Below are 27,783 nucleotides of genomic sequence, written 5' to 3' on the forward strand. Positions count from 1 at the left end.
GTAAAATGAGTCAAATATATTTTAAGTGCTGCATAAAACTGATCTAGCCATGTGATCTGTAAGCTCTTTGAATCACTAAGGAATGTTTTTTTAATTTATTGATTTATTTATTTTTTCTAATTTTCAAGTACACTTCAGGTGTTGTACTTGTACTATTTTGGATACACTGTCCTCAGGCTCCAGCCTTGTTTTATATTGATTGTATTAAAACAAAGAAAACAATATGAAGTTGTTTTAATTTACCGGTTCGGCCCACTTGGGACTAGATTTCCCTCAATGTGGCCCCTGAGCTAAAATGAGTTTGACACCCCTGCTGTAAAGTCTTATTTTGTTTTTTTTACAGTAGTGATGATAGTACTGTGACTTACTACAGTAGAACTTGGTATGCTGTGAATTTTTTAAGTATTGCATGTATTACCATAAGTTATGCAGTAATTTCACACTACTGTAAATTATTGCTTTGTTTCTTACAGTAGTGATTATAATACTGTGACTTACTACAGTAGAACTTGGTATGCTGTGAAGTTTTACAGTATTGCATTTATTACTGTGATTTATACAGTTTTGCAACAGTTACTGTCAATTATACAGTATTTTACTTTAAATACATTCACAGTGAGTTACTTTACAGAGACACAGTAAATTGCTGTGTAATTCACAGTCATTTTTGCCTAGCAACGGTAAACGACTCCGAAGTTGCGGTTACGGGATTCGAATGCACGCGCACAGATGATCCAATCCGACTTTATTCATAAGTCACTTCAAACAACCAGCACGTAAACAAAATAGCCCTGTGTCTAAATAAAAACAAGGGAGGGTCATCATTATATTCAACAGAAAGTCTGTAAAGTGAGAATCATGTTGGTAATGTACTTTTTATTGTTGCTTTTAAACACAGCAGCTTACGAAATGCAGTTTTTGTCAACTACTTTCATATTAGTGTGGCAGGGTGGAGAGGCGAGGCCCGGGCGGGATTCTATACCCAGACTCCCGGGTGAGAGTCATACGCTCTAACCAGTCAGCCAAAGGGACATCCCCGTGGCCAAGTAGCCAGGGCGCATGATCAATCGGGACATTGTGACAGGACGCTCACACTGTCACATTAGGAAAACTAAGAGTAAGATTTTCAAAAGAACTGTAACTATTAATTGGTAAGGGATTGATTAATAGGTCTGAATGAAAAAATGGTTGCTTCTCCTCCTCCTCGCCCTGTACTTCAATCAGTATGGATGTAATTTTCACTTTAGAAGTGGGGGGGGGGACACGGGGGGGGGGGGGGGGTCTTTACAGTATGTTCTAATGGGAAACAGGCTTCAACACAAATGGTTGTTTTCTGCTTGGTCCTAGAGCTCAACCAGTGTCAATTTAAAATAGCGTAATATTGTTTTTGGATGGTAAAAAGTGCAGGGGTCAAAGCTTGACTTTGGAAAAAGTGGGGGGGACATGTCCCCCCTGTCCCCCCCCAAAATTACGTCCATGAGTATGATGATTTAGAAGGAGCCGACTCATTTAAACTAACAGTCCTCTTGCTGCAGCCAGGATTCTGTGAGAGAGAGCAAAGAAATCTGATCATCACAAATCAAGTTATTAACTAACAAAGTCTTTAAATCATAGACCTAATGTTCAATAACCCACATTTAATCGGTCTCGTTTTTATGTGTCCTCAGCCATGCCACTGAGGGTCTGATGTCCGTAGCACCTCCATAACGAGTGAATCAACTAAAGCCCTGGCCTACTTCTGTCTAACACGTTGTTTTCAAGTTAAAAGCATTAAAACGAACATAAACAGTTTGTTGAATAAACTGAGCTAAACAGCTGATCATCCAACCACAGAAGAGCTTTCATCTAATAATCAGGAGTAACCGTAGCGCCAGTCTTGTTTTATTTTGAAGAGGCTTTTATTGTGAAGCGGTCTCGCATGTACTTCCGTCATGGTGTGGATTTCTTGGTCGGGCCGAGCTTCTGCTGCTACTGATGAGCACCACTGTCACATGAAGTGGATCATGGCATAGACATGGCCCAGAACACGAGCGTTTTCCTCGAAGGTAAGCCGTGACTCGGTTCCGTTTGGCCCGCGCACAGCCTTCGGGTCCGGGCTGGGATGGTGCAGGTTCTGTTGTTGGTTCTGGCTGCCGCAGCCAGCTCATCCTGTCACACGGGGGCGGGGGAAGCAGTCCTGCCAGGCCGGTGGCGGAACCACACGTTTGGGCCTGCAGTGGAGCAGCAGGCACCGGAACAGCTGTCTGGTTCGGTGCTTACCGGGATCTGGTCTTTGTGAGCCACAGCTAGCACCGTTAGCTTTGCGGATGTCGCTCCATTAGAACCGGGCCATGTTGGGTCGGTTCGGCTTCTGTGCTCTGGTTTGTTTACCACAGTAAAAGCACGAACACGTACAGAATAAACAAACAAACAAACAAACACGGCTTGTTCGACTGGAAGTTGGTGGTTCCGGTTAGCATGCTAACACATTAGCTTCCTATCAGTGAAAATGTAAACAAAGAAGGCGCTTATTGTTATTCTGAGGGGCTGTTCTGGTTTCAGGGTGGTTCTGATCAGGAATACACAGAAATACACCGAACATCCTAAACCTCCGGTTCCGACAGGTGGAGCTGAAGCCTGGCTCAGAGGCACTTCAGCAGCTGGTGACCTGGTTGGTGGTTCCACACATGTCTGTCGCGTCAGAGGTACCCGCTGACCTTTGACCCCGGGCCACAAGCTGCTGGTTGGGTTCTGACTGAACCTTCTTGAGACCAACAGGTCCAAGGTTCTGGTTTATGTGACCCACCCAGAACCTGACTTGGTGACCCGGTCCAAACCCTAACCCTCCCTTGTGAAGGCAGGGTTAACGCTAACCCATCAACCAAACTCTTTAATTTTAGTCAAGTTCTACTAGACCCATCCAGCTGGTTGGATCAGAACTGCTCTGCATGTCATCTGTTTAACGTTAGTAGTAGGAAACTAACCTTAACCAGAACTAATCCGGCTTATTCCTTCTCTTCTCACCTGGACAACCAGGGCTCCAGCAACGGTCCAGAACTTCCAAACCCAAAAGCACTTTCAGATGGGAAGGAAACAGCATCAGAACTCTTCTGCTGATTTCTTTAGTGGAGCAGCTGAACGTGAGCTGACCACAGATGACTAATACCAGATCATAAGTAAACCACTACCACCACTCTTCTGATCTCTAGATGTTTCTACAGGGTTAAATGGTTTCGTTTGGGTTGAAGCTACAGAAAAGCAGCAATAGCCATAAAGAGCCTACGTCACGCCCATCAACTTCCAGACCATGGGTTCCCAATGAATGCAAGTGAATGGGGCTAAAAATGCCGTTCAGGACTACAAATGCTCTTCATCGAACCAGACATGGAGAGAACTGAGAGAACATAGGTGTAAGTTCAGAGAACCTCAGATCCTTCCTTCAGGAGGACATAACCACCATACATCTGGTCATGTGGTACATAGCAGCTATGCTCGGGGGGGAGGAGCGTATGTGGTGACGTCACATATGCCACGTACCGAAGTAGTCATGCTAATTAGGAACCTTTACAAGCTGATAAATCTCTCAGTGTGAGACCGCTGAAACATCATTACCTTGTATGTGAGAGATCCAGAGTCTGAGGCAAGCGGGTTAGCAAATAGCTTTTTAGCCCCATTCAGGGACCCGTGAGCCGACCGGAGAGGGAGGAGACTCGCGCTCCCTATCGCTCTCCGCTGATGACATCAGTGGCTTCCAGTTCCATTCAGGGTGGAGTTAAAGGTGCCGCTGGTACCTGCTGCTCCTTCAGTCCCTTAGGTCAGCGGGTAGCTCCAAGAGCACGGCGTTTGTCCAGAGGAGAGTGGCCCCAACTCTCCAGAGATATTCCTGCTTCTTAGGAAACTTATGAATGTTTTGTGATTCGGGGGGGGGGGGCTTTGTCTACCACCTGGGTGGGCGATGGTGGGGCTTTGTCTACCACCTGGGTGGGTGATGGTGGGGCGTTGCTCTGATGTGAGTCTGGTTTGTGATTGTAGCTCTGGACCGATCAGAGACCACCAGAGACGGAGGATTCAAGCACAGTTGGGGCTTTTCTCTTCCCGATGACAGAGAAAAGGCAAAGAGACCCGAGTAAGCCACTCCCACTTCATCACCACACACAGCAGGGATCAGGCTTAGTTAAACACATGAGCTGTGAAATCATCACAAACAGTCCAACGTCTCAATCATGTCGGAAGGAAGGTTATGTTGAAACTTCTGGGAATCTTCTGGTGCTGATCCGAAGCTGGCAACGTCCATGAAACTCATGGAACGGTTGTGAGAAAGTGACTCGTCTGTGCAGCTGTACCCTATTTGACCACAGGATGTCCTTACTTCATTGTTACATCATGCACCTTTAATCCCTGACAGGAAAAGGAAGGTTGGGCTTTTATCGGTTACTGTGCGGGAAATTAAAAGCCCAGCGAAGGCAAAATATCCGAAGCTTTTATTTCTGAGCCTAACCCAAGTGTCAGGATTCATTTTTGTCTTAAATGTTTACTCAACTCAACTTTTATTTATAAATCGCGCCTTACAGGCAAAAAGATGCCACCAAGGCGCTACACCAGGGGTGGGCAATTATTTTTTCCATGGGGCCACATGAGAAATAGAAAATATTGTGGAGGGCCAGGCCAAAAGGCTGAAGTCAATTATGCATAATATTAATGGTATTTCTTTATAAAAAGCAGTAAATACTATTGTTTCTTCAAGCTGGTAAGAGTAGACTATATGTTATAAATGAGCAAAAAGGAAAAAGTGAGGTTGTCTTACAAAAATGTGATTTATTCAAATTTCCCAAGGCAATGGTAAACAAAGTGTGCACATTTGGTTTTTGTTAAACATTTGTGACTTATATTAGTTAACAGTTTCAGTCACATTCACTCCAAAACACATTCTGAGTTTCAAATATTGTTGGAAAGAGGTTCTTAGCATTCTACAGACACACAGTATTGTCTGTAAAATAAAATCACTGAACTGTGAACTTGAGAAAGAGGTTTAAAAAAAGTGTCCCAGTTCACTGCTAGTTGCCTACATTTGTGGTCCAAACACCTTATTTTGTGTTTTTAAGTGATTTTTTTCTTATTCAGTGAGAGAAATCTAGTCTCTGCTGGGCTTTAGCGAGTGCATCAAAGTCAGGTTGAATGTCTGAGGTGGAGAAGCGAAGCACAGCTGACAAATGATCATCAGTGAGAGAGGATCTTTACCTGGATTTTGTAAACTTCATCATTGAAAACGTTTGTTCACAAATGTAGGTAGAGCCGAAGAGAACCAACATCTTCTGAGCATGTCTCTTCAGGTTTGGAAAGTCCTCCTTAAGAGAAGAGTAGAAATCCAGCAGAGATCCTGAATCTCTGCTTTCAAGTCCCAAACCCTCTTCAGCACTTTCCCCAGGCTGAGCCATCTGACAGTGGAGTCCTCCAAAAGAGCCACAAACTGTCTGTGATCCATTGCCCGCGCCCTGATGAAGTTTATTATTTTAGTAACAACATCAGTAACATGGTTGATTTTAGCACTGACTTGCACAACACATGTTGGTGTATAATACAATGCAAAAACACCTATTTTTGATCTGCATCGATTTCTGTCACTTTATCTTGCATGCGTTTCAAAAGTCCGACATTTTTCCCTGTAAAGCCGGGCGTACACTGTGCGACTTTTTCACTTGCAGCACTCAGCTTCAGCTCAAACTGTACGACTTCCCCGCAGAGCAGATCTCACGAGTCATGCGCTCACACTGTACGACCCAGTTCTCGCATGCGACCTGACTGCTCACACTGTACGTCTGGTAGCAACATGTCGGCCCTAAAAATGTGCTAAAAATAGCAGTTTTTACTCAACACGTCAGAGTTTTTTGTCTTGTCTTGCCTGTTGTCCTTCGGGAGTGCTGCAGGAGGACACACAGGGATTTATAGGGGTTGGATGAGGAAAACGAAATAAAGAAAGTAAATCTGTGTTTTGTGATCAGTTTAATTTGACATGAACACGACAAACACGCTTTCTTGACAATCTTTGTGAGTAAAAAAAACGTGTAGAAACAAAAACGAACAGCGTGTGTTATTAGGGAAATAGCGAGCAACCGGCGTTGATGCAGGATTGCGCGCGCATGCGCCGTGAGCGGTTCTGATACTTTTTGGGTCGCAGCTGCTCGCAGCGCCGCTTCAACAGTGCGATACCCTCACGAGGGACGAGCGAAATATTAAACACACCAGAAGTCCCTGCGACCTCACGACTGCTGATCGGCGGCTGGTCACGTGGTGTTAATCGCCTCTCGTAACCCCCTGTACACTACACGACCGCTCGGCGCAAAACTCGCCCCGATGTCGTGGCTTCTCGCACGACTGGAAAATCGGCTCAAAAAAGTGAAAAAGTCGCACAGTGTACAATCGGCTCAAAAAAGTGAAAAAGTCGCACAGTGTAAAGCCGGGCGTACACTGTGCGACTTTTTCACTTTTTTGAGCCGATTTTCCAGTCGTGCGAGAATCCACGACATCGGGGCGAGTTTTGCGCCGAGCGGTCGTGTAGTGTACAGGGGGTTACGAGAGGCGATTAACACCACGTGAACAGCCGCCGATCAGCAGTCGTGAGGTCGCAGGGACTTCTGGTGTGTTTAATATTTCGCTCGTCCCTCGTGAGGGTATCGCACTGTTGAAGCGGCGCTGCGAGCAGCTACGATCCAAAAAGTATCAGAACCGCTCACGGCGCATGCGCAATCCTGCATCAACGCCGGCCGGCCGCTCGCTATTTCCCTAATAACACACGTTGTTCGTTTTTGTTTCTACACGTTTTTTTTACTCACAAAGATTGTCAAGAAAGCGTGTTTGTCGTGTTCATGTCAAATTAAACTGATCACAAAACACAGATTCACTTTCTTTATTTCGTTTTCCTCATCCAACCCCCATAAATCCCTGTGTGTCTTCCTGCAGCACTCCCGAAGGACAACAGGCAAGACAAAAAAGTCTGACGTGTTGAGTAAAAACTGCTATTTTTAGCACATTTTTAGGGCCGACGTGTTGCTACCAGACATACAGTGTGAGCAGTCAGGTCGCATGCGAGAACTGGGTCGTACAGTGTGAGCGCACGACTCGTGAGATCTGCTCTGCGAGGAAGTCGTATAGTTTGAGCTGAAGCAGAACGCTGCGAGTGAAAAAGTCGCACAGTGTACACCCGGCTTAAGCCCGGCTTAAGATTTGGACAACCGTCTGTTGTGACACCTGACAGTCTCTCCCATTTCAATCCCAGAGTGTCCATGCACGCATTTACCTCTGTAAAAACATCACTCCCTGTCGTTGTCCCTTTCATCCACCGCATTGCTGCCCGCTCCTCTGTGAGCTTGAAGTCCGTTATCCCCGGACAAATACGAGCAGCTGGGCTGTGTCGCGGACATCACAGCTCCCGTCTAATGAGAAAAAGTCAAAACTTGCCACTTCACGTTGCAGCTGAAGCTCCAGGTTCCCCGCAATGTCCTCGATCCTCCTGGTCACGGTTCGCCTGGACAGCGGGATTTGCTCAAATGCGCCTTTCTTTCAGGGCATATTAGTGCTGCGGAGTCCACCGTGCACTCTGACAAACTCTCCCTCCGAAAACGGCTTGCTGTTTTTAGCTATTTTGTGGGATATCACAAAGCTGGTCCTGGTTGCTGCATCCCTGGATGTGTGAAGCTTAGTTAAAAAGCCTTGCTGCTTTTGCAACTTTGCTAGCAAAGCTTCAGATGTCCGTGCCCTCTCAGCATCAGATGAGTTCTTGTATTTTTCCGAGTGTTTCTTGTCGTAATGCCGACTCAAATTGTAGTCCTTAAACACGGCAATCTCCTCCCCGCAAACCAAACACACGGCTTTACCTCCGACTTCAGTAAAAAAAATACTTAGCAGTCCAATTTTTGTTGAAAATCCTGCATTCGGCATCTTTCTTTTTTTTTTTCTTTTTTTTTTTTTTTTGCATGAGCGGACATTTCTCAGGCTACAATCACCATTCAACCGCGGGCACTTGTTGCTATACGTATTGCGTCATTGTGCACGTAAAAAACAACTTCAAAATAAAAGCAATGCAGCCTTAGCCCATGCATGAGGTAAAATGAGAAAATACATTTATTTTGTAATTTCCAATTAACCTTACGCGGGCCGGTCAAAGTCAACCAAAGGGCCGGATGTGGCCCGCGGGCCGTAAAATGCCCAGGTCTGCGCTACACAGATCAAGTAAAAACATAAAACATTAGGTCCAGAAAATAAAAACATCGTATCACAAGATGCAGATAAACAACACCGTGAATGCACGGGTCGCTTTAAGTAAAACAATAGGGATGTGAATCTTAGAGCAACTCACGATTTGATTCGATTCCGATTCTCTGGGTGTCGATTCGATTCAGAATCGATTCTCGATTTAAATCAATTCACAATCAATGTTAACAAAGAGTGTCAGTTCTAGGGTGAACTACTTTGTTGTACAAGTTAGTTAAAGCTATGGGACATTTTTATTTTACTTTCAACTGGTCATGCTCAAAAAATGCAAATTTACAAGGCAAACTAAAGCGGGCTTTACGGACTTGTGATCAGACGGGTCAGAAGTGGCTGTGATTGGTTCTGTTGGACCAACCTCTGACAGGTGTTGTTGCTCCATCATCAATCCTCCTTTTGTCTCTGATCTCCATCCTGCCTCTGGTTCCATCAGACCCGGCCCGGTGAGCGTGGAGGAGATGGAGCAGCACCAGACCACCTGCCCAGAGGAGACGGTGAGTCTTCATCAGACCCCACTGACCCAGCCATGTGGGTCCCTCGGGGCTCCTTCCGAATGTTTGATTGTTCTGATGTGTTTCACTGCCTACAGTTGGGTCTGGTGGCCCGGTTCTACTCACCTGGTTGTTTGTTTGGACTCTAAGAAACTCCAGCGGAACAATCCTAAAAGCAGAACGTTAATATTTGTGTGCTTTTCTGTTTTCGGAGGAGTTTTACTTTAATGAAACTTGTTAACTTGAGGATTAAAACCAGCTTTAGTCTGAACTAACCAGCTTTCTTTTATCCAGTCTCCTCCTTTTAGACGCTTTGGTTCTGGTCCTTCGAGGGTGTACGAGAACCGGTCCAACAGCCACATCAGGCCTCTGAACAAGCTGCTTCCTAAGACGATCAGGTACCCGGTTCTGTTTGTGGTTCTGGATCCAAGAACTTGAATGTTCCTCTGAGATGAAATCAAGAACCAGACTTCATTTGAGAATCGTTTTAAAGTTTATTTTGTATTAATTCAGCCAAAATGAACGTTCCACGCTGCCATAACCTCGTCACTTGATGATGATGATGCATTTTATTAGAAGCGCGTTTCAGGACACCCGAGCTCGCTGTACAGTAAAACAGTTTGGCAATAGCCGACAGTGTTGCTGTTTACTGAGTAGTCCTCAGATTTGGCTCCAGCTGAGCTGCAGTTTGGTGCATAAGCAGAAACCAGTCAGAACCCGTCCCCCCACACGTAGGCAAAGGGAGGTTACCCTCTCATTCGTCGGGGTAAACCCCAACGTACAACCACCCTGATGGGGACAACTAGTCTGCCCACCCATGCTCGGTGCCTCTTAGTAGGAGCAACTCCGTAGTGGGAGAAAGTCCAACCCCACTCAAGGAAACTGGTTTCGGAGCCAGAGCCATGCGTTGAGGTGAGTCTGACTATGTCTAATCTGACCCTCTCAACCTCACACACCAACTCCGGCTCTTCCCCACCAGAGAGGAGACTTTCCACATACTGGGAGCTAGCTTTTGTTGCCCAGGATCAGATCACCAGCCTTCAGCTACCACCCGACCTCTTTGGCCCCTCCCATGAGTGGTGAGCCCATGGGAAGTGGAACCTACATCTCCATGGTAAAAGCCCAGCTACCAGGCGCCCGCCGACGTGCCCCACCTCCTGATCTGGTTCCAGAGGCGGGGCTGTGGTGACCCGTGTCTGGGGGAGGGAACACCGTTTCCATTTGTAGCATTCACCTTAGGGTCTTTGGGCGGCACTTTGTCTGATCCTCACCTAGGACCTGTTTGCGATGGGTGACCCTACCAGAGGCATAAAGCCTCAGACAGCGTAGCTCCTAGGATCACTGGGACATTCAAACCCCTCCACCATGGAAAGGTGGCAGCCCGAGAGGGGAACTCACTAGAAAGGAAAAACTAAATAAATGTTAAATTATAATAACTTTAAATCTATTAAAAAACCATTGTTACAACCCTGTCTGGGAGTCATGGGTTGCAACAAGAAGGGAGACCAAACAGAGGAGTGGGGAATCAAACAATTGGCAGAAACTAAGACAACCACTAAAGCAATCTTAAAGGCAAAACCAAATGGCCAGGGAGGAATCTGCACCACACAGGAGAGTCTTTGGCAAACAGGAACCAGCAGGCTTCATTGGCAGCCCCACACCTTGAGCCCAGGTGCCTCCAAGGCTGCCTAACGAGCTGCCTGCAACTGAAAACATAATTAAACACAAACAAACAAAGAAAAACCCAATGAGAAGGTGGTGTTTTATAAAAACAATAGGAATTACAGTTGGGACAGCAGCAACAGAACTAATCATTAACAATATGTAGTAATAATAACCATCATGTAATAACAACAATGATGATATTAATAATAAAAGAGTGACGTGGTGTCAGGAGAACACGGCTGACCTGTTTTCGTTTCAACTGAAATTATTCACAACTTGTTATATAATAGTTAATAATTTCAGTTTTATGTTCTGGACTGGTCTCTGAGCGACATGTTTGTGTGTTCTGGTTCTGGACCCGGTTGGACCCAACAGCAGCATCCACCTCACGCCCCCCGCCTCCTCCCCCATGGTCTCCAGGAACGACTTCATCATCATCAGTCCGATCCGTCCTCCAGGAGTGCTGCTGCAGGGGAGACACTTCCAGCACACGCACGTCTCTGTCCCCGTGAAGAAATCGGGCCAAAGGTGAGATCCCTGTTCCAGCCCTGGAGTCGGTGTCCCTTTAGTCCCTTCATGTTCAGTTTGTTGTGTTTGGATCCGACTCCTCAGCTGGACTCGTCCTTGCTCACCTACAAAGGTGTTTAGTGGGCGGAGCCAACAGGTTTAAATTCATGTTCTTGGTTCTGTAGAAACGACCTGTCGTCCACGCAGCCGGAAGCAGAGGTGGACAGCATCGTCCTCACCTGTCCGGAGCTCCCAGGTACGTCCACACCTGGAGCAGACATGGTTGGTCTTTAATCCACCTGGTTTTATTCTGAGATGCAAAGTAAAGGAGAGAAGAGAAATTCGGCTTCAGGTTGGATGCCAGCTCAGCACCCAAATGCTCTGTGTTTATGTCATGCACACACTGGTGATGATGAGCTACATCGTAGCCACAGCTGCTCTGGGCTCACAGACAGAAGCCTCTGGGCCTTCTGACCACCACCAGCTGCAGCCCTCCTGCTGTGGGGCAGGACCATAACTCCTCTGACCGTCACCTCATCAAACAAATATGGAATAATAATCCAGTAAAATAACTCTGAATTAAACAAGAGCTACAGAACAGGCACATGTTTAATCTGAGACTAGATGACTGTTTTAATCTGACATTAGATAAAAGCTTTAATCTGAGATCAGATGACTGGTTTAATCTGGTGACGAGGCCCCGGGGTGGACGAGATGTGCCCAGAGTTCCTTAAGGTTCTGGAAGTCGTAGAGCTTGTTGGAGACGCGGCTCAGCAGTATCACGTGGGCATCGGAGGCAGTTCCACTGGATTAGCAGACCAGGGTGGTGGTGGTGCCCATGTTTAAAAAGGAGAACCGCAGAGTAGGAACTTGGTCCGCATTGCCGGCAGTAAGTCGGGCTCGTTCCCAGTGAGAGCTGGACTCCGCCAAGGCTGCCCTTTGTCTCCGATTCTGTTCATAACCTTTATGGACAGGATTTATGGGCGCAGCCAAGGTGTTGAGGATATCCGTTTTGGTGGCCTGAGGATCAGGTCTCTGCTTTTTGCAGATGATGTGGTCCTGTTGGCTTCATCAGAATGTGATCTTCAGCTTTCACTGGAGCAGTTCGCAGCAGAGTGTGAAGCAGCTGGGATGAGAATCAGCTCCTCTAAATCTGAGACCATGGTCTTGATTCGGAAAAGGGCAAAATGCCTTCTCCGGGTCAGGGATGAGGTCCTGCCCCAAGTGGAGGAGTTTAAGTATCTCGGGATCTTGTTCATGAGTGAGGGAAAACTGGAGCGTGAGATCGACAGGCAGATTGGTGCTGCATCTGCAGTGATGCGGGCATTGTACCGGTCTGTCGTGGTGAAGAGAGAGCTGAGACAGAAGGTGAAGCTCTCGATTTACCGGTCGATCTACGTTCCTACCCTCACCTATGGTCATGAGCTTTGGGTAGTGACCGAAAGAACGAGATCGCGGATACAAGCGGCCGAAATGAGTTTTCTCCGAAGAGTGGCTGGGCTCTCCCTTAGAGATAAGGTGAGAAGCTCGGTCATTTGGGAGGGGCTCGGAGTAGACCCGCTGCTCCTCCACCTCGAGAGGAACCAGTTGAGTTGGCCCGGGCATCTGGTCAGGATGCCTCCTGGACGCCTCCCTGGAGGGACTATGTCTCTCACCTGGCCAGGGAACGCCTTGGGATTCCCCTGCAGGAGCTGGCCCAAGTGGCTGGGGAGAGGGAAGTCTGGGCCTCTCGGCTTGGGCTACTGCCCCCGTGACCTGACTCCGGATAAGCGGATGAAAATGGATGGATGGATGGGTTTAGTCTAAAATCAGATGAATGCTTTAATCTGAGATCAGCAGATCCAATGTTGACCATCACTCCATTAAACCCTAGATTAGCCTCTGTGATTTAACATGTTTGTTATGCTCAACTAAGCTGTTTGAGACTGAGAGTTTCAGTTAAACTGTTTTCTGATTTTACTGAAACTTTTCCTTGGAGGTGAACAGAAACATCAGTTCTGGGTTTTACTGTTTCAGGAGAAGGAACTCTGAACGTCAAACGTCGAATCCAACAGAAGAGAAAACCGCTGGAGAACGTCTGCGTCTCTTCTCAGATCGAAGCACCTCAGGTGGGCGAAGCTCAGGGGCCTCTACTCGAGGATGACCCATGTGGGTTTTCCTATTTCCGACACGATACCGATGTGGAGACATGGTCAGCAGATACTTTGGCCGATTTTCATGGTTGATACTCGGATGTTTTCCACCTCATGGTCATGCTGAAATGTCACTAACCGCGTCAGTTGAGGCACAAACCCTCTGAAGCTGTTTTTGAACCAGCAGTTGAATCTCGTCCTCGGTGTTAAAATCAGACGTCTGACTGAAGTTATTCATCACATCAGTAAACTGACTAAGTATTAAATATCCACAACTGTCAATAACAAAACATTCTGATAAAGTACATTTTTGAGCAGCTGGAACGTTAATATGTGTGAAATCCTGCAGCAGCATCGGGTTAGGACCGGCTGCCCCCAAAGCTGAGGTCAGAGTTCACCTGTTCTTTCCTTTGAATAGAAAACAGGAAAGACTCTACATCAGTTTGCTGCAATGTCTGGTCGTGGCATCCATGTTCTCTCTCATGCGAAGCGTCTCGGTTCTGGTTAGAACCCGCCAAATCTTCATGAGAACCTTTCTCCTCTGCTGCAGCTGCTCGTCTCCCACTCCGTTTGTCTGAAGTGCAACAAGCCGAGCGACGATGTCAGCAGGTGTCAGGTCTGTGGGAGCGGTGAGTCTCTGCTGCCCTCCAACCAGACGGCGTCTCCGACCCCCAGACCCCCCATCAGAACCCAGACCTGCTCCGGTCCAAACAGCCTCCATCAGAACTTTTACACACCCAGCACCACCAGGGAGATTCTACCGGTACGGGTCACTAGCACCAGAGGGACGGTTCTTCCTGTCAACTGTAGCAAGACCCCCCTTTTAGCAGGGATCTCAACCCCATGTGGGACCGGAACCAGTACCAGAACGGGGTCGGCCACAGGGAGGAGGAGGACGGCCCAGCAGCATGAGCTCAACGACCCCAGTAAGTAGAACTCGGAGAACATTCTGTAGGTCGGCCCAGGATCTGCAGACTGGAGCTGGGGGGTCCAGAGGGTAAAAGTCAAAGACGTAGTTAAAACCAGAACTTGTCTGGGCCGTGGTGCTGGAACGAGTAAATCTGTAAGTCTGCTGGGGTTCTGTCTGGTTGGGTTCGGGTCCGTGCCCAGAAGCTTATGAGAGGAATCTGAAAACCTTCCAGAACCTTGGGTTTGGCCCAGTCAGTTACTGGTTTAAGTCCAGTCAGACGACCTTAGCTTTTATCTGAACCTGTGGAGACTAAGATGGCTCACGTGTCTCCTTCAGTCGTTCTGTCCAGCGATGACGAGGAGGCGGACAGCGCCAGCACAGGAAGTGTGAACAGGTTGGACAGCGTGTCCCCGCGACCAGCTGACTCTGCCCACTCGTCTCCAGCGCCCTCTGGAGGCCGGGTGGAGGCGGCGGTGAAAAGCACCGCCGAGCAGGAGGAGTTCAACACGGATTTCCTGGACAACGTCAACATGAAGATCACGATACCACGGAGAGCCCGGATGAAGGACCAGGTAGGATTAGCTAGGGGTGGTGGGGGTCTCCACGTCTGTTTTCTCCTGTAAACATAAAATCATTTCCCTGCTGGTCACATTTGGGCTTTTTGTGTGATTTTTTTCCAGTTTGGGAATCAGCCTCCTGCGCCGTTCTCGTCGAGGACCAAGAGACCCAAAATCATGTCCAGTAAGTGTGACAGCATCATCCTGGAGTGTCGAAGTGTCCGAATAGGAACGCTGCGTCGGATGGTGACGAAGCCCGTCATCGTGAGTGTTTAGTTCGGTGTTGTTCTGTAAACAAATAAACAAAATCTTCCAGTTAAAATAATTAAACTCTTGTTTTTCCAGTTTTCTGTCGACCAGATCCAGCTGGAGACGGAAGGTAAGAAGCAGCTGGGAGAATTTCAGAGAATGCTGGAATGTTGTGGAATGGTGTTGTCATTCTTTTGGGAGACAGCTAAAGAATTTCACGACCAGACTAGAGTCCCGGAATCTGTTCCGGGCTCTGTCCCGGGATCTGTTCCGGGATCTCTTTAGTGAACAGAGGGAGAAGATCAGGAGGATCCTAATCAGAACCACCCCAGCATCTCTACTCTCAGCTACCACAACTCACTCACAACCTGTAGGGAACATTTCACATCTTCCTGGTCCAGAACCAGAACCTGGAAGTGCTGACTCATCCTTGTTCTGACCCAGGACACGGGTCCATAAAGACCACAGCCCAGATCAGAGCTCAGGAACGTTGTTCCGAAAAAGTTTCAACGAACAGGAAAGATTCCTTAAATGGGTCCAAGCTTCCCTAAACTGCATTAACCTTGGGGTGTCTAAGGCCTTTTTCCCAGGAATGCTACTCGGAGCAGCTCGGCCCGACCGCTGTTCCCAAAAGCACGGTTCGGTACTCCCCCTCTACTTTCTCCCGTTTTTAGTCCCTGCTCCGTCCAGGTACCTGGCAAGGCCGAGTCGGGTGGCATCGTTATTCTGGTCGCTGATTGGCTAGGGGGCGGAGTCACTGGTTGCTCCGGAGTTTGCGATAAGGATGCATCATGAATTTAGGTCAACATGATAGACTTTTTCTCTGGACAAGAAATAATTACTGGTAATATCGTAGATGATGGGAAATGAGCCGCCTATAGATTAATTTATATTATTTTACATAAATTATAAATGTATAATTAAATGAATGTGTCTGTGGGGCATCTGAGGCATCGATCTGTAGCTCTCACCTGTGATGGATGGATGGATGAATAAAGGATGGATGGATGGATGGATGAATAAAGGATGGATGGATAGATGGATGGATAATGTGCCCTAACCCTGAGGGAGGCTTTTAGATGTGTGCATTTTACTGGTAAATTACTTCCAAATCATCTGAATGACATCGTGATGTTTTTTCCGTATCGCCTGCCCCTAATTGGCACCCAGCTCATTTAATATTCAGGTTGTAGCCAGGTGGGCGGGGCTTATGGTCCTGTAGGGCTTATCCTTGGGTTGGGTTCGGGGCTCCTGTTTCACATTAAAGAGCAGCTTCCCATTGTGAAAGAACTTCAGGACCTGCTGGTGAGGTCCAGTTCTTTTGGTTCCAATGAGTGAAGGAGAGTTTATGGTCCTAAGCTGAGACCATGTGGTCTGTTGGCTTTGATCTGTGTTTTTGTGCCATCAGGTCTGGAAAGAGGCAGCGTTGAGAAGGTTTGTCTTCGCGCGTCAGAACTGGTCAGCTGTGAGTGGTGCAGCGTCCGGAAACTACCCGTCTTGTTCTTCCAGACCAGCATGGACGAGTGTGTCCGGCTGCGTTCACAGCTCAAAATGTCCCAGGAGAACGGGGGCCAGTGGTTCGACTCCTCTGCTGATGGTGAGTAAAACGCTCTCCCAGAGGAACCTCCAGACAGGACGCACACGCACTCTCTAGGTGTGATGCTTTATTTTTTACTTGGTTCAGATTAGTTGGGCCACGTGAACATGTAAATCATTTATTAGTTCAAAGTAAAACTGTTGACAAATGTCCTAAAATATGCTGCTGAAGGTTCTCGCTCATCCAGGTCATGGTAATCCAAAAGGGTTCAGGTGAAGGCAACTGGACTTCTTTGGTTTCTTGAAGACGTTTCTCTTCTCATCTGAGGAGCTTCGTCCATTCTAACTGGAACATGGGAGAGTCAATCTTATAAGTTGTAGCTGTCTGTTGTTGTTTAACGAGCAGAAACTACTCTGAGTACCCCTCCTCTCTACCTCCTGATGAGTCGTTGGCCTCTACTGAGAGGGAGTGGTCGTGTTGGTTAGACACGGGAAGGTGTGACCTAGACTGAAGCTGCTTAGGAATGAGATTCAAAGCTGCATTATTGGTACTGGAAAGGTGAAATCTAAGCCCCGCCCCTATTTAAAGTGGGTTTTTCAAGTTTGACATAGATAGTTTCTTTTACTCCTCTCACACCATCTGTCTTCTCTGTCCAGAATGTGTCCTTGTGCTTCAGGTGCAGGTGGACTGCAGAGTCCTGACCTGAAGAGGTGGCTCTCCTGTGTTGTGCCATGTTCTTGTGTAATTGTTGTTTAGTTTCCCCGATGTAAACATCTGGACAGACCTCGCTACACTGGACTGCATAAACGACGCCACTGAGCTCCTGTTGGGGTGTTTCATCTTCAGGATGGACCAGGTTCTGTCTGAGGGTGTTGTTGGGTTAAAGTTTACTGGGATGTTGTGTTTGGAGAAGATTCTTCTAGGTTGCTCTGCGGCTCCTGCCACGTATGGGATGATGGTGCCTTTGCACCTGCCGTCCTTTTCTTTGCTGGTTGCTGCTTTAGATGCTTTTCCAGACTTCTTTGAAGATTTCACCAAGGCCCGGTTAGGGTATCTGCAGTTCAGGAGAGCTTTCTTCATGTGTCTTCCTTCAATCTTTGTGGGAACGTTCTCGGCCCGATGGTGTAAAGTCCTGATGACCGACATCTTGTGCCCCAGTGGCTGATGTGAGTCCAAATGCAGATATTCAATTCAATTCAAGTTTATTTATATAGCGCCAAATCACGACAAGCGTCGTCTTAAGGCACTTCACATAAAAAACATTTCAATTCAGGTCAGTTCATTAAGCCAATCAGAAAAAATGTTTCCTATATAAGGAACCCAGCAAATTGCATCAATCCTCATACTAAGCAAGCATTTAGCGACAGTGGAGAGGAAAACTCCCTTTTAACAGGAAGAAACCTCCAGAGGATCCTGGCTCAGTATAAGCAGCCATCCTCCACGACTCACTGGGGATGGAGAAGACAGAGCGCGCGCGCACACGTGCACACACACACACACACACACACACACACACACACACACACACACACACACACCAAGTAGTGTTTCTATGGTTACATTGTGATTTCTTTGGTGAGAGATAAACTTTATTGTATTCATCCTAGTGGATCTATAATTAAACGGGTGAACTAGTAGTAGCACATCCAACGTCAAGGAAAGCAAAATGTTATTATCAGGAGAGGGAGAATGATTAAGTGGTTAGCAGCAGTGTGCTAGCCGATGGCCCCCTCCATGAGGCCACCACAGCTCAGCAGAACATCATTGTAGCTTCTTCTGGGGAGAAAAACAGATACTGGTCTGTGTGAGTTGGTTTCCTGTAGACTTCAATGCTGAGACTTCACGAGAACTAAAACACCAGAACACTTTTGGTGAATAAAATATCGGGGACACGCGGGAATCAGGATTGAAGTTTACAGTTTTTGAATCAGGATTTCAGCCTCTTCAGCTCTGACCAGAACTGGAACGGACCTGTGGTTCTGCTCTGAGGTTTCTACCCCACAGCTCTCCAGATGGAAATCGGCCCCTACATGGAGTAGGAGTGGGCGAGGCCTAAACCAGGCCACCTTTCCTCTGGTATAACCTTTGAACTTTATGTGGTGACTTGTGTCTGGTTTGGTGGCTGCAGGGATGGATGAGAAGTACATCGTTCTGATCTTTGAGAATGGTCTGGTGATGAAGGAGCAGATGATCCTGGAGGATATCCTGCACTTCATCGGTAGGAGCAACAAGGTCAGCAAGTTCCCATCCAAGCTGACCTTTGAGGAGGCCAACGTCCGACTGGTCAACTACAACAAGGCATCCAATCAGAAGTGGGAGAAGGTAGGCTCACAGGTCCCTGACCATGCAGCAGCTGTTACAGCTGATCAAGACAATTTAAGAAAACGTTAAAGAGCAAACAGCAGGTCAGACTCCCATGAACCCATTTTTAGAGAAACTTCGTTTTAAACATTTTTTATACAAACATCAATAATTTAGGCTTTTAGAGTCATTTTTGTGAGAAAGTTTTTTTTTCTTTTTTTAATTTACCAAACCAAGTGAGGTCAGCTGAGGGAGTCCTGCTGGCTTAACCCAGAGAAAAATGGACTGCAATGCGGCTCTGACAGAGGAAACGTTTATAATTCCACTTCTGATGGACCAGAACCATAAAGTTCTGAGTTTGCTGCACGCCCCAGAGAGCAGAGACCAACCAGAGGGAGAAACCATCGGCCAAAGCAGAGAGGTTGTGCTGCCATGTGAGGAGAAGCAGCCGGGGGGGGGGGGGGGGGGGGGGCACAGCTTGAGTTAACCATGCTAGCTTAAACTCGCGTGCTAGCATCACAGTATAGTACAGATTACTATCATGTACCAGACAGTTGAAGTACTATCACTCAATTAATATAATACTAATACTGATGAGCATCTGTCAACGGTCTCATACTCTTTAATATCCGCTCACCTAACCTAGTTTAGCTTAGAGCGAGGGAGAGAGACGCCTGTCATCCGCTTCTAGAGCTTATGCGGGCTTCTGTGAGCTGGATCCGACCCAGACACCAGCGAGCCAGTTCAGCTGGGATTTTTTAAAGCCACACATCCTCTCCTGAAGGTTCAGGCGGCGGTTCTGATCTGGTTCCGGCCCAGAAACCAGCTGGCCCGCTGAGCCGCTCTCTTCTGGGGGTCGGTTCTGACCTGGTTCTGACGGTGATCTGAGCTCCAGAAACCCACATATAATTTTTTAACGCCCCCCCCCCCCCCCCCCTGTTTGTTTGTTTGCCAGACAGATTTATTCTAACGTTGTGGGTCCTGTGCAGGTGAAGCCCGCTCCGATCCCCTCCAGCATCACCAAGGTGTCTCCGGCTCCCGCGGCCAGTCAGACCGTCTGCACGCAGATGGCAACCCGCCAGAGGACCAACTCCTACCTTGAGGAAGAGGACGAGAACATGACGGACCTCCAGCCCTCCTTCTCTGGTCCGATTGAGAAGTAAGTCCGAAGCCCTGAGACCTGACCCGCCTGTCAGAACCAGCTGGATGGTACCAGAAACTTTCATGTCCCACAGCTTCAGGCACTAGCCACGTTTACATGGGCACAATTAATCAGGTTGAATGCCCAGTCAGATCAAAAATTCTGCATGTAAACACGTCAGTCGGAATATTCTGATCCGACCTGAAGGAAATTTCAATCTGATTGAGAAAGGTGGTTTAGTCCGATCAACATTCTGATGGATGTGCATGTACACAGCACAGGAGTAAAATAACACCCGCTGCACGTGTGAGCAGCAGCCAGTGAGCCTCCCCGTCTCATTAACGAGCGCCGGCTCTTAAATACGATGGCGAGCGTCCCGTTTCTGTCATATCTAATCCAGAACTTGTGTTTTGTGGAAGTAAAATAAAAATATATAACCCTCCCTTTCTTTAATATTGTCAATAATAAAATGCAGAAAAGCATAAATCTGCAGGTATTCACTGAAGAAAACATAACTTCTGGGAGCAAAATAAAATCATTAAATAGATGAAATGAATCAAGAAAGCAGGAAGAATTGTTGTTTTTTCTGTTTTTACATTTTTCTTTTAGTTTCATACCGTTCGTTAACATTTTTTTGGGGAAGGAAAACTCTGCGCTTGCTCATCCTGTTTAATCTGATTGGATACTTGGTGAATATAAACTCACAGCATGATTGGATTGTTTCAGTTGGTTTCCATGGAAACAGAGATTCTGGACTTCCGATCAACCAGGATTTGTATCAGATTTGGCGCATGTAAACGTGGCTAGTGATAAGGTCTCTGTGGCCTTGAGGGGCAGAGTCCAGAATAATTCAGGTGTTATGACATCATTAACTCACCTGAGTGGGTCTCTGTGCCTGCCCCCCCAGGTTAATGGTCTACCCCCCCCCTCCAGCTAAAGGAGGCATCACAGTCACCAACGAGGACCTCCACTGCCTTAACGATGGAGAATTCCTTAACGATGTCATCATAGACTTTTATTTGAAGTGAGTATGGTCTCTGGTTCTGACCTGATAACCCAAACTACCCCCCCCCCCCCCCCCTCGCTGAAACCTTCTGTGCTTTCAGATATTTAGTTTTAGAGCGATTAAAAAAAGACAACGCACAAAGAATCCATGTGTTCAGCTCCTTCTTCTATAAGAGACTGAACCAGCGAGAGCGCAGAACCGGACCTGATACCAGCAACCTGCCGTGAGTTCTGACCCCGAACCTTAAAAGTAACCGGGTCAGGTTCTAGCTAACGACTAACCTCTGTCTCTCAGAATCCAGAAGAGGAAACACAACCGGGTAAAGACCTGGACCCGGCATGTGGACCTGTTCCAGAAGGACTTCATCTTTGTTCCCATTAACGAGTCGTAAGTTAACTGCTTGCTGGTTCAAATTCCTTCCTGACCACTTGTGGTTCCACTATGGCCCAGAAGCAGCGGTACCAGATGTTTCTTTGGTCTGAATCTTGTTTTGTCCAGCGCTCACTGGTACCTGGCGGTTATTTGCTTCCCGGGCCTAGACGGTCCAGTATTTGAGAAGAACCCGCTGTATCACACCCCAATGTCTATCTCTGGTCCGGTTACGGAGCTGCAGTCAGAGGAGAACATCCCGGAGCACTGCCGGCCTCTGTCCCCAGACGGAGACGGGTTGGACGGCTCATGGATCACGCCATCCCCTACAGGGTCAGCGGAAGCAGAGTGTGACCCCACCTCTGAAAACTCAGAGGACATGGAACCACAGGTCCACAACCGGACCAGACCAGAGCAGCAGTTCTCAAGTGAGTTCAGCATGGTGTGGGTGTGCACCTTTTTTTAAATTTGTTATTGAAACTGGGACAATGTGCAAAAGCATGAAAGATGTTTTACACCAGATTTAAGCCAGAGCTAGTTTCCATCTGCAGGTAAAAGGTTCAGAAGGCTCCATGTGAAAAACACACAACTATCGTGTGTGTGTGTGTGTGTGTTGTTTGTGTGTTGTGTGTGTGTGTGTGTGTGTGTGTGTGTGTGTGTGTGTGTGTGTAGGTGAGCTGCACAGGATCAGTGTGACTTACGGTTCGATTAAAGGCGATGACGACACCTACACCTTCTCTGACGACCAGAGCTCCTGTCAGGTAGTCCACTCCTCATGTCCACCTGCCACCTGCTGGAATGCACTCTTAACTCTTCTGTTCTTGTTTGCAGGACGAGTGCAGCGAAGACGGGACTCTGGCCGAAGAAGCAGGTGGTGCTGATGTGGCCAGTTTAGCCTCCAAACCCACCATCTGTAAACAGTAAGTGGATGCAGTTGCATTCCATTGTTTGACCTTTGGAGGGCGCTGAATCAATGATCCAGCTGATGTGTGTTCTTCTTGCTCCTTCAGACCGTGTATTCTCATCATGGACTCGCTGCGAGGTCCGGCCCGGTCCACGGTGGTGAAAACTCTTAGAGAGTGAGTTACTGATAAACTGGTGCAGGTTGGGCCATCCTGGTCATGGAGGACCAGTATCCAGACTGGTTTAGTTGTTTCTACTTCAGCAGGTGGTTAACAGGCTTCTGCAGAGCTGTTGAACAGCTGAGTCGTGTGTGTTGGAGTCAGGGTTGCAATGATTAGAAATGTTGGTGTCATTTCACCATTACTGCAGGAAGAAAAAGGAGGGGGTGTTCCACAAAAATAAAAAAACAATGATGAACAGGGGTCTGCTTCTAGACCTGCAGAAAGAGAATAACACACAACAATACAACAGGAGCAAACTATCACTGTGTCAACCTGATGAGGAAATACAAAATCAACATTGTTTTACTGAACAATCACACGATATTAAATCACAGTGCATTTAGTGCCAACCACAGCCTTATGACATGTGTTGAACGTGCCCAAGTCCATACTTATGAGAGCACCATGTGAGCACCTGTGTGTGTACACGCGCTTGTTTATGTAAGGTTTCTCTATAGGAGCATCCAATAGAGCGTGTGAGGGGCCACAGATCCGCCCCCCAAAGATGTGTAGGAGATGGAGGGAGCTCCAAGTCCCAGAGATCCAGGACTTGCCCCAGAGCATAGGGTCCCCAGGGAGATTGTAACCAGAAAAGCCCCTGCCCCCCTTGAAAGGTGCAGAGGATTGCCCCGGGGGGTCACAACCAGCAGCCGACAGAGTCCCGGGAGATATCAGCGGCAAGCCCACAGCCTCCCACCCCCAAGCCGGCTGAGCCCGGGACCCAGGGGCGACCAGCCCCGCCGGGGTAGGCGAAGGTGTGAAGCAGCACAAGAAGTCCCAGGAGAGGGGAGGAGTCCAAGACTCCACCTGACATACACAGACACACACTCCCTCCCTCATGCTCACACATACACATACAAACTAAGACGTACGGAAATGAACGCTAGACACCCACTCACGCCCCCCATTCACACACTATTCACTCTGGTCCCGGTACTGCTGCACAAAGGGTACAACCATCACCGGTTCCCAGAGTTTGACCGTTTCTGCTGGGGTGCTGATGAGTAGGCTCCCCCGCCCAACGCCGAGCAAATCATCCCACCACCCCAGACCCCAACCAGACAGCCAGATCTCCCTCCTAGCCTCCAGCCCCGGGAAGCCAAGCGACAATAGAGGTGTGCTAAGACCCCTAGTCTCCCTCCGCCTGCTCCAATATAGTGTTGTGTGTTCATGAGGTGTATTCCATGGCTGTGGTGAGCGGGCAGTGCAGGCATCGTCTGGCCTACGCCAGCTGATGCCACCACACCACCCATCTTCCCCTCACAGCCCTCTGTGTCTAAGTGCAGTTTAAAATTGGAAGTGGGCACCGGCACTCGGGATGAGGCTGAAAAATCCCCCTGCCAAATGCTGTTGTATGTGCTCACTCCCAAGGCCCTAAGTGTGTGTTTGTGTGGAATGTTGTTGGTGGAAGTGTTTAATGTGCAAATAAAATTGGGGGGCAGGTTGCCACAGGAATGCGGAAATGGGGTCCATACCCACACCCCCTGACTTGTCCACCCCCCAAGTTCCTATGTGCGTGATTGTATGATGATGTGAAGGGGCAGGAGGAGAAAAAAGTGTGGGGATTGGGAGGAATGGCTGGTTGGGCTTAGCCCTCCAGGTAGCCAGCCCCCCCACTGGCCCCAATAGGCACCTCTGTTGCCAAAATGCCACCCAGGGCATGGAGACCCCAGCCCATCTCGCCAGGGTCCAAAACTGCAGCATTGCAGACCCCCACGGAGTCCGAGGGCACCAACCCAGCCCCACCCCAGCAGAATCTCTACTCCCATCCCTGCATTTGCACAACTTCCAGAATATGTAAGACATGAGACATCCAGGTAAGGTTGGGTCCTCCCTCTCCTGGACATCCCCCTCCCCCGTGATGGGACAGAATTGTTATTATTTCAGAGGAGCCAAGGTCCACCCGAGGCCCCAGGGCCAGGCGCTGCCGCGTGTTCCCTCATTCTTCCCGGAAGTATCGCTGCTTTTCACAGAAGCTGCTTGGGGGGAAAAGAACGTTTGTAAAATCAAAGGGATCTGTCATTTTTACAGTAGAAAACTTTCTAACTGCCGAATTTGGTTTATCTGTTTGAGTTTCTGTAAACAGAAGAGTGGGTTAGGGCTACTGTAGGCGTAAGCCGTGCTAAACACGCTCCTTTTAAAGGATACACTTGGTGTTGGGTTCTGTTACGGGTTCTTGTTGAGGTTCTGATCAGCAGAGGTGTGCTTGTTTTAGGTATCTAGAGGTGGAGTGGGAGGTGCGCAAAGGCTCCCAGCGCAGCTTTGGGAAGGAGGTGATGAGAGGCTCCAGCCCTCGTGTTCCTCAGCAGGATAACTTCAGTGACTGTGGAGTTTACATCCTGCAGTACGTGGAGAGCTTCTTTCAGGTGAGCACCCCCCCCCCCATTACTGTAGCAGCTGAAAACACAATCTAATAAGATAATCCCACCATGTGTGGTGTGTGAGCAGCGCTCAGACGAAGCATGAGACCGCTCCGATCACAATCTGGGCTTTCCAGTCGAGCTGTTTACTGAACCACCAGAGACACGTCAGCAGAAATGGAATGCTGCCCTGGTTAACACACCCTGCTGCTCTCGACCCAACATCTGTGGTGTTCAGGTGGTTTAAACCAGAACCGAGCTGAGAACCTTTGTTGGAGGTGCTTCTGTTTCTGGTGGGAATGTGATCCCACCTCAATCCGATCTGACTATCAGAGGGTCGGATCAGGAGCACAGACTTCCTTTAACCTTTAAACTCCTCCCTTCTCCTCAGAGTGTGGGACACAGATCTAGAGGGTATTCCAGAAAGTGAGTTTAGAACATCAGGATCTCCTGATAAATCCCTGATTGACCTAGCACTCCCCTCCTGGTTTTGCCGGCTCCACGAACGATTCTCAGATGGATTCAATCCCCTGTAATTCAAGCGAGGATCGGCAGGATAGGCTACCGCGCGTCCACAGGCAGCCCCTGGTAATGGATGCCAGATAAATGAGAATGGAAGGAAAGGACAGCTGAGCGATAACTATTCATCCATGCCTACGAGGACTACAGAGATATCAGAACTAAGATGGAGACCATGAGCTGCTTGATAAAAGCTGCCTAGCTGGAGCTGTTTAGTTAGAACATGCCAGGGGCGAAACCATCATCGCAGAAGTGAGTGGGACACATTTATCAGAGATCTGTTGGGTTATTTATCATCCTCTCGCTTTCAGTCTCATCTTACAGCAGTAGCTCAGGAGGTAGAGAGGTTTGTCCTTTAATAGCAATCTGAAAACCATTTTTAATTTTTCTAACTCTGGGTGTTTCATGCTAGCCTGGCCCGCCAGACTCCTCCTCTGTTAAATTCTGCACAGAGAAAGGGTCTGGGAACTCTCCTATTCAAATTCTCTTCTCCGTGGGATTAAGTTACAGATGTAGGTGGGTAATCCAAGCATGGCCTCATAAATGAAGGTGTACCAATGTCCCAACCTCCTGGTGGTCAGAGGCCATCCCACTACCATGATGGGTCAGTGGTCTACAGGTAGTAACAAACCTCAGCGAGGCATGATGAACATGTCAGTCTTACCAAGACACTGTGCTGAGGCATTCATGTACTAAAGGTCTCCATAATCCAGAATAGACAGAAATGTTGCCGTAACTAGTCGTTTTTTGCCTCAAAAGAAAAACAGTTTATTTAGAAAAAAGAAACCCAGTCTGAGTTTGAGTTTCTTCACAAGATGATCTCATGGGCTTGAAGGAGAGGGAGTCATGGAGCCAGACTCCAAGGTGTTTGTATGTGTGGACCACCTCTGTGATGTTTCCCTCAAGAGTGGTCACTGAGGGCATCCTTAGAGGTCTTGTTTAGAGTTAGAAACCAACATTAGCTTAGTCTTGTCAGCATTGAGGACACATTTTAACTGCAGAAGTGTTTGTTGGACCTCATTAAAGCTTTCTGTAAGAATTCAGCAGCTTAAGTGGGGGGTGTTCCACAAGAGTAAATGATTGTGTCATCAGCGTAAAAGTGCTAATTAGCATCAGACACATTTTGTCCTGTCATTGATATACATAATGAACAAGAGGGGTCCCAAGAATGAACCCTGTGGTACTCCCTTGTGGACACTCAAACATTCAGAGGAGAGCCCATCACATTTAACGCATCGAGTTCTGTCCTTCAAGTAGTCTGTGAACCATGATGTTCAGACAACCCCAAACAGAGAAGCTTTAGTTTTAAAACAGCCTGGTCTACAGGGTCAAAGGTCTTTGATAGATCTGTAAAAAGTGAAGCCCAGTACTGCTTTTTATCCAGAGCATCAACTATGTCATTGATCACCTTTGCAGCTGCAGTGATGGTGCTGCGCTGTTTTCTGAAACCTGATTGCAGACTTGAGGGAAGGTCGTTTGAATATAAGAAGTCTTTCATTTGTTCACTTACTAGGGTCTCTAGAAGTTTCACCAGGACACAGATTAGATATTGGTCTGTAGTTTGTTAATAGAGCTGGGTCACCACCTTTTAGTGAAGGAGACACAAAAGCAGACTTCCAAACTGATGGTTTTGATAGGTTAAAAATTAATCTCCTTCATTGTTGCATCTCTCGAACTGCGCGAGATTTCCTTCAATCCTTTAAAATTGTTGTCTTTTTCTCCTGTTTTCCGTCCAGACTCCCATTCCCAGCTTTGACCTGCCAGTGAACCTGTCTGAGTGGTTTCCCCAGCAGCGGATGAAGAGCAAGCGCCTGGAGATCAAGGAGCTGATACTGAAGATTCAAGCGCAGCAGGAGCTCGACAGGAAGGATTGGGACCAGGTGGAGGCTGTGCCGGGATCACCTGAGGAGCCGGAGATCAAAGAGACTTTAGCGTCAAAGGCTCTGGAACCAAGCCGACCCGTTAGCTCCTGAACCGAACAGTACACGGCTGGTTCTACTTGAGCATTTCTGAAACGGACCTGGACTTCTTGGTTCCCCTCAGACACCAAACCTGTAACTTGGTCCTGACGGGAGCAGGAGTTTCTGCTGCCTTTGGGAATGAACGTTGGGCTCATTGTTGAATTTGCTGTTAAGTTCTAGGGCTTTGACTCCAGGAGGACAGGATTGGACTGGTCCGGACCGGTCTCACATGGCTATCTTTATGCTGCCTACACATTTAGAGAAATATCTAATAATATCATCATAAACATTGTGAGTGTTGGAGTTCCTGTTGTGAGAAGAATCTCGGCAGCCGTTTCCTCCTGCTGTCAGGTTCACGTCCATCGGCGCCGTTTCTCTTTAGATTAGTTTCAGATTTAAAATGGGAACTTTTTTCTGTAAACTAGAAAGCCCAAATGAACTATCCTGATCTAAGGTGGAATAAAATCTCATGCAGATGACTCGGAACATCTGGGAAACGATTGTGTCCTTCATTATTTAAACTGATGTCTGTCCTTAAAGATCCACAACCCCGAGGAGAAGCTCTTTGTTTCCTGACTGATGACTGACCGTCACCATCTCTTACAGGAAACTCTGGAAACATCCTTGTTCAGATCAGGGGGATCCAACATGTGGCTCGTGGGCCTTTTGGGACCCTTTAGAGGGATTCTGTGTTTAACTCTGGGACAATA

General features: G+C 47.7%; 1 protein-coding gene across 2 annotated transcripts; it reads left to right on the forward strand.

The window, feature by feature from the left end:
* Positions 1–1,899: 1,899 nt before the first annotated feature.
* On the forward strand, positions 1,900–27,573 carry senp6a (SUMO specific peptidase 6a). 2 transcript variants are annotated; one of them, XM_070544554.1, is made up of 23 exons: positions 1,900–2,045; positions 4,012–4,105; positions 8,678–8,738; positions 9,030–9,133; positions 10,776–10,928; positions 11,093–11,163; positions 12,924–13,015; positions 13,590–13,965; positions 14,286–14,521; positions 14,630–14,770; positions 14,852–14,885; positions 16,164–16,352; positions 18,421–18,614; positions 19,583–19,752; positions 20,642–20,758; positions 20,841–20,963; positions 21,035–21,127; positions 21,239–21,537; positions 21,782–21,870; positions 21,941–22,029; positions 22,120–22,188; positions 24,449–24,599; positions 26,849–27,573. In XM_070544554.1, the coding sequence occupies exons 1-23, from the start codon at positions 2,015–2,017 to the stop codon at positions 27,083–27,085; spliced, it is 3,213 nt and encodes a 1,070-aa protein (XP_070400655.1). In that variant the 5' UTR covers positions 1,900–2,014; the 3' UTR covers positions 27,086–27,573. The 2 variants fall into 2 exon arrangements, with proteins under 2 accessions (XP_070400655.1, XP_070400656.1); XM_070544555.1 differs by having other exon boundaries at positions 10,779–10,928.
* The last annotated feature ends 210 nt before the right edge of the window (positions 27,574–27,783 follow it).

The sequence above is a fragment of the Nothobranchius furzeri genome, chromosome 2 (assembly GCF_043380555.1).
Source record: "Nothobranchius furzeri strain GRZ-AD chromosome 2, NfurGRZ-RIMD1, whole genome shotgun sequence".
Taxonomy (NCBI): domain Eukaryota; kingdom Metazoa; phylum Chordata; class Actinopteri; order Cyprinodontiformes; family Nothobranchiidae; genus Nothobranchius; species Nothobranchius furzeri.